This window comes from Habropoda laboriosa, unplaced genomic scaffold (genome assembly GCF_001263275.1).
Source record: "Habropoda laboriosa isolate 0110345459 unplaced genomic scaffold, ASM126327v1 scaffold2634, whole genome shotgun sequence".
Taxonomy (NCBI): domain Eukaryota; kingdom Metazoa; phylum Arthropoda; class Insecta; order Hymenoptera; family Apidae; genus Habropoda; species Habropoda laboriosa.
In genome coordinates, this window is record NW_017102650.1 from 31,667 (window position 1) to 37,758 (window position 6,092).

The 6,092-nt window shown below is 34.9% G+C and overlaps 1 protein-coding gene across 1 annotated transcript in view; it reads right to left on the reverse strand.

Annotated features, from left to right (window-relative positions):
* Positions 1-6,092, reverse strand: part of LOC108578218 (dynein heavy chain 10, axonemal-like) — a gene marked incomplete at its 5' end in the record, with an annotated part of 53,625 nt that overhangs the window by 1,883 nt on the left and 45,650 nt on the right. Inside the window, 8 exon segments of the mRNA XM_017941502.1 lie at positions 181-348; positions 436-647; positions 1,367-1,670; positions 2,097-2,258; positions 2,329-2,471; positions 2,537-2,738; positions 3,580-3,918; positions 4,905-5,657. Coding sequence (XP_017796991.1) covers positions 181-348; positions 436-647; positions 1,367-1,670; positions 2,097-2,258; positions 2,329-2,471; positions 2,537-2,738; positions 3,580-3,918; positions 4,905-5,657 — 2,283 coding nt within the window.

Below are 6,092 nucleotides of genomic sequence, written 5' to 3' on the forward strand. Positions count from 1 at the left end.
ATGTAATTTAGAAATGTAATAATAAGTTTTTTTTTAATTTTGGCGTGAAATCGTTTTATTCGAGCATTGAAATCTCTTCAAATAAATTTGAAATTCAGACTTGAGAAATTGTTACGTAGCAAAATATCACACTTAGAAACAGAAAAAAGTTTCGTATTAATGATTCTAATAACGTCTTACCCAGCTAGCGTACTGTTGTATCCTCTTCTCAAAATGCTCCATCCATCCAGCCAGAGTTTTTCTCGTGTCTGGCGCTAGTTTGGCCCACTCTTTCGGTAACATACCATTATACAACGCTGCAGATATACTTTCAAGAGTTATATCCATCCCGATTTCTCCAGCAATTGCCTAACATTATGTAAAACTCACTCACAGAAATTTGTCAAAGTATTTTTCATTTTATTTCAACGATAATAATAAAGGATAGAGAGGTACCTTCCTTAACTGCGTTAGAGTCTTTCTCATCATTCTAATCAATTTATTGAACCTCTCCAATTCTTGGAAGAGAACAATTGCAGTCGGTGTCACAGCTATTCCAAAAGTCTTCTTCACTTTAATAAGATCGTACTCGAGAGGAACTTTGCCTAGTATATCCTTCGCGATATTATCGATAAATTCGTCCTTGCTTATTCCAGTTCCACCAGCCTCTAAAAATTTACACAGTATTTTACTGTAGGAATGTTTACAAGAAAATTGAAAAACGTTCAATAGAATATTCGACATTTTTAGGAATGTTTACAAAGCATCTCCAACACAACCACACATATGCCAACTTGTTCTCGCTCAATCACCGCTCACAATCTATTTAGCTGTAAATACGTTAATATAAATAATCAAACAAGCAGCAATAATAACCAAATAATAATAACGCAATTCCTACATTACGTATATGAAGAAAAAAATTGTTTAAATAGATTTATAGGTATATCTGGAGAAAACTTACTCTTCTTGTCCACGCATACTTAACAGAAATAAATCTTTCATCATAAAAAAGATATTGTGAGATTTGAAGGAAATCAATTTAGACGGGAACAAGTTACTCAAAAACCAAAGTGACTAATTTCACTAAACGAAATTTATTCAATTAATTATATTTATCACATCTAAATTAAGCAGAAATCATGTGCTTTGGTACTAATATTAGAAAAATTGCACAAAATGAAATTAGCCACATCTGAAATATTCTAACAAAGATGAAACGTAACTCTCGAATTTTAAGGAAACTTTGTAGGTAGAGAAATGAATCGAAAGATTGTACAACTATAGAGGCTCAATATTTTATGAGAATCGCATCGATTGGGAAATAGAATTTGATAATGGGGATATATTGATTAGTCGTTTTAAACCAGCCACGTTTCGTGCTCACCAGTTTGCGGCTGGAGTTCCACAAGATTGCTCCACATTTCTTTCGCTGCTTGAGTAAAGTAGCCAATTTCGGCGTTTGGATGCAGTCCAAAGACCTCTGGACTGTTCACCAGAGGAAGTTCCTCGATGAATTGGAGGTAATCGTCACGCTCCCCTTCTGGCGGAACCACGTAATCTACGTGCTCGTCGTGATAAAAATGGAAGGGTTGAAAGCTGTCGAACAAAAAGTCACCGAAGTACTCGTCCATGTAGGTTTGCGATACTCGGCGATCGTAGCTGTCTATTACTCGTCCACCGTACATTACCTGAATTCATATTTTTACGTAGAATAAAACATCGTTGAAAATCAAATCAAAGAGGATTTAGAATGGTTTTTCGTTAGCGAATCACTAATATTTATCTTGTAGAATTGACGATGGTAGAAAGTAAAGTAGAAAGGAATCTAGAGTGCTCTTCGATTTACAATTAATGAAATTTATTTGGGAAAGTAAAGCTGGAGGTAGTTCACGAGTGATCTCCGACTGAAAATTAATCTAATTTTCTTTCAGAAAGTAAAGCAAAAGGGTGTTTAGAGAGAATTATTCGAATTTACTTGAGAAAGTAAAGTAGAAACGAGTTTAGAGTGCTCTTCGACTGAAAATCAATGGAATTTATTTGTCCTTCGATTTGAAATTTGAAAAAATAAAGTAGACTAATTTTGGGAGATTTAATTCAACAGCAAAAAATCGTACTTCTCCTATGAGATATTTCAAGCTGTTCCATGGTAATCTAGTGTCATTCGCAGTAAGCGCTTTAGTCAAATATGTGTTCAGAATAGTGGTGCACACGTTGAAATCCGATTCGTTGAAGTCGTAATTTATATTCCAGCCGATCTTGTCGTATCTCCTTCTCTCCTATCAATCATAATCGAAAGGATCAATACATCGTAACGTTGTAATTCTAGTCAATCCTGCTCTGACTCACTTGAACGACCGCGTGATAGAAGGCCAATACATAAATTAAATGTTTGTAAGCTGGATGTGCACAACTCTCGAGTATCTGTGGCCTCATTTTTAGATAGGTATTCTCGAGATTCAGCTTGAGGCCACTTGGAGGCTCGGTGACCACTAGAAATATTCAATTATTCAAATTACGAAAGATTAGAATGAATTTTTTTTTTAGTTAAAAGAACCTTTTAAAGATTGTTGCAAGATTCCAATTGGAAAATTGGGAGAAGGATCGGTTGTGAGCCACAAACGGAAATCAGGATGAGACTTTCCAACGTTCTCTAATAATTTCTCCAATTCTCGGGTAAAACTTAACAGTAGATGGCAATTTTGGAACATCAGCCATTGTCCTCTGGACACAGCTATCTCTAATAACTCTACTGCAGTCTAAAAGGTTAAAAAATCCAAAGGAATGTAAATTTCATATCGGTCAAATCAAAATATGAATGATTAGACCATCCATGAGGCCTGATAATGATAGCTTCAGCATTTTTTTTTTAAGAAAATAATTAATTCAATCGAAATTTTTTTATAAGATTTTTACTATTTTACCCTTAAAGAATATAAAAGTATTTGTTCATTTAATTTCTTTATAAAATAGCGGCGCTACGGCCGCATCGCCGTACCTCTATTTTGGACGAACTGCTGCCACACGGTGTGATTTACAATTAGAACAAAATATCAAAAATTTTCATAATCTACGTACCAATTACTAGAGCAGTATATAAGATTTTTTTGAAAATAATAAGTTTTATAGAAACGGTAAACATATGAAGAAAGAATCGCATTTTTCCCTAAAATTTTAGTATAAAAATACTAATTGCAGAAACAGCTTTTGATATATTGCAAAAATCTTATGTCCGTCTTTAGATTGCATAACAAAGAGTATTTTGTGAAGATTTCAAATGAATCGGGTGGAAATTGTAGAAGTTATGAACAACACCGTCTTTAAAAATGTTATTCTGAGAAAAACACGTTTATAGTTTCCATTACCGATTGATGACGATGCCTTTCATTAAATCGGCCTTTCATTAATAAAACAATTGTAATTTTTTAAACTATTTGGATTATATTTTTAAAAGTATAAATTATCGATTTAAGCAAGTCAAAAAAATCTGATTTTTTCAAATCTCAGAGGTGGTCAAGCCTCTCGATATCAAAAAGTAAACGACGAAATATCAAATAATTGTTATAAAATTCATTAAGTACGAGTAGGTAAAGAATCTACCTGTTCTTGGCCCTGTCCAAGGGATAGATATTTAAATCTGCCGCCTCCACAGCCGTATCTGTCCGCCAATTTCATTAATTCCGCGGATGGATCAGATCCAGGACTTAAGATGAAAACAACAGGCATTGTGGGTGTACTTTGCTCGAAAATTAATTCGAGACTGATATGAGGCGGTGTGATGTATTGTTCTCCCATGATTTGAGTGATATAATTGATGATGGCTCGATATACTCGATCGACCCGAAAACAGCGTATCAACATGAGTTTCTCGAAGGATTCTAGCTTTTCAGAGTACCCCAAGGGGAAATTTTCAGATTCTGGAGCGTCCATGTCATACCACTAAGGAATTCAACGAAATTTGTAATTTGTTAGTGTTTGGTGAAGTTAAGGAGAAAATTAGCAATAATATTTTATGCGAAGCTATTTTCTTAGCGTTCAAAATTTCACGTTTGGAAGCATTTATTGATATCAGAAGTCTCACATTCCAGACAAATAATCGAATGGCAGAGAAGAAGAATCATCCCACAATTTTTTTAAATAATATAGCTGCTCATTTATTGAAATTATTTCAAAAATTTTCTAATAACATAGCGGCTCATTTATTGAAATTATTTTCAAATTGTCACTTGAGAATTGTTACTATTGTTCTGAAGGATAATTTCATAACAGAAATTTTTTCGATTTTAATCATTACGTTAACTGCAAATCAATTTTTTCGATTTCTCGAAAATAATAAAACAAGATGCAGAATGTAATAAAATAATAAAATCTTTTCCTTCTTCTCTCCCATTCAATTAATACTATACAAAATCTTATGTATTAATATTAATAATTGATTTTATGTTTATATCTCATATTTATAGTTATCAATATTAATAATTTATATTAATCATAATGTACAAAACGGAATGCAAAAACGCATTTGGAAATTAATAAAATATAATTAGGATAAACAACACTGATAACGCTTTATCGCTTCGCAGAAAAATGAACCCCTCTCGCTATTGTTTTCCCTATTTATATGATCTTCGCGACCCGCGCTCGCTCTCTCACTCTCACGCACTCTCTTAGCAACTCACATTCCTCGCATTCGCACAGACACACTCGCTCTTGTTTAATAACAACGATTACCCCCGTTTCGCCTATTCGTATCGCAGGGTTTTTAACAAAACAAACTCGACCATATGATCGGCCCGCTCCAGTCATTAACCTCCTACAATAATAATATTAATACTATACAATTAAAACGTTTACAATTCAATTTCCAAAAGTTTCGAACATATTGGCCTTCAGACATAAAGAAAACAAATTCAAGTTCCACTTACAGCCTGCCACTCGTCCATATGCGTCTGCAATTCGTCCGAAAGTCGCTCGAAATTCTCCGGGAAATCTTGACTCAGCTTCAACAAATCTGCCCAGCCAGTAGCAGGCAGCCATTCAGTTGGATTAATCTTAGCTCCTTTTTCCAACATGATACACCCTTTGATGAAAAAATCCACCTGCTTTTGGCTGATATTCCCAACGCTCTGTTCCAATTTCGTACAGATTTGAAACGAGAACAGTAATTTATGCCTCTCGAAGATTCCTGTGCAACCGTAATCGTAAACATTCTTCGTCAACATTGGTATGATATTCTCTAGACGTTGTTTCAACGTTGGATCCGGAAGTGCTTTCCTCAGCGAATAAATAAACACCTCTACGTAGCTGATTAAAGAGTACTGATACATCGAATTCACCATCGCCATGTCCGCTAGAACGAAGAACAAAATGGCACCTCTTTTGGCCACTGGTCGATAACCATCTCGAAGTTTGTTCACGTCAGCTGCTGTCACTTCGGCGAGGTATAATTTCTGCATCACCTCGGAGGCGCTTGATTTTGTGTTCTCCAGTGTTTCGATTAAATCGATGTTGTCCAACATGTTCCCTTGATTTGTCGCAATTTCACGAAGCAGACTGTCCTCTAGCTGTTGCAGCAGGTTTTTATTCTCGCTGGTCTCGGCGATTAGGCTCTCGCGTTGTTCCTCGACGTCTGGTCTTTCTGTTCGTACCACTACTGATAGGAGTTGGTCTTCCAGGCCCTGAAAGAGGATTCTTTGATAGTTGGTAATTAGGTAATTCTGAAAGTTCTCGCGGTTTTAAATCGTTCGTTGTGAGAAAACACGAGTTCATTGCAAATTAAACATTTTTATTTCAAATAATTTCCATAATGTTCGATATACTTTTGTCAATATAAATGTTGCAAGACCATTAATTTCGCTTATATAAAAGCCTGAATCTCTAAGACAGACGTGGATAACCTTTCCTGGTTCTAGGGCCAAATTATCATTCTCTTTCCGAGTCAAGGGTCAAACTAAATGGGTTTTCGCGTGTGCTTTTATGTATCAATATATTAATACCCCCAATGTAATATTGTTTGTGATTATGTGTTTGATACAACTTTGGCTAAATGTTAAATAAAAAGGGCTAGTATATTAAATAAAATTATAAATTTGAAACACGATACTAATCAGTAC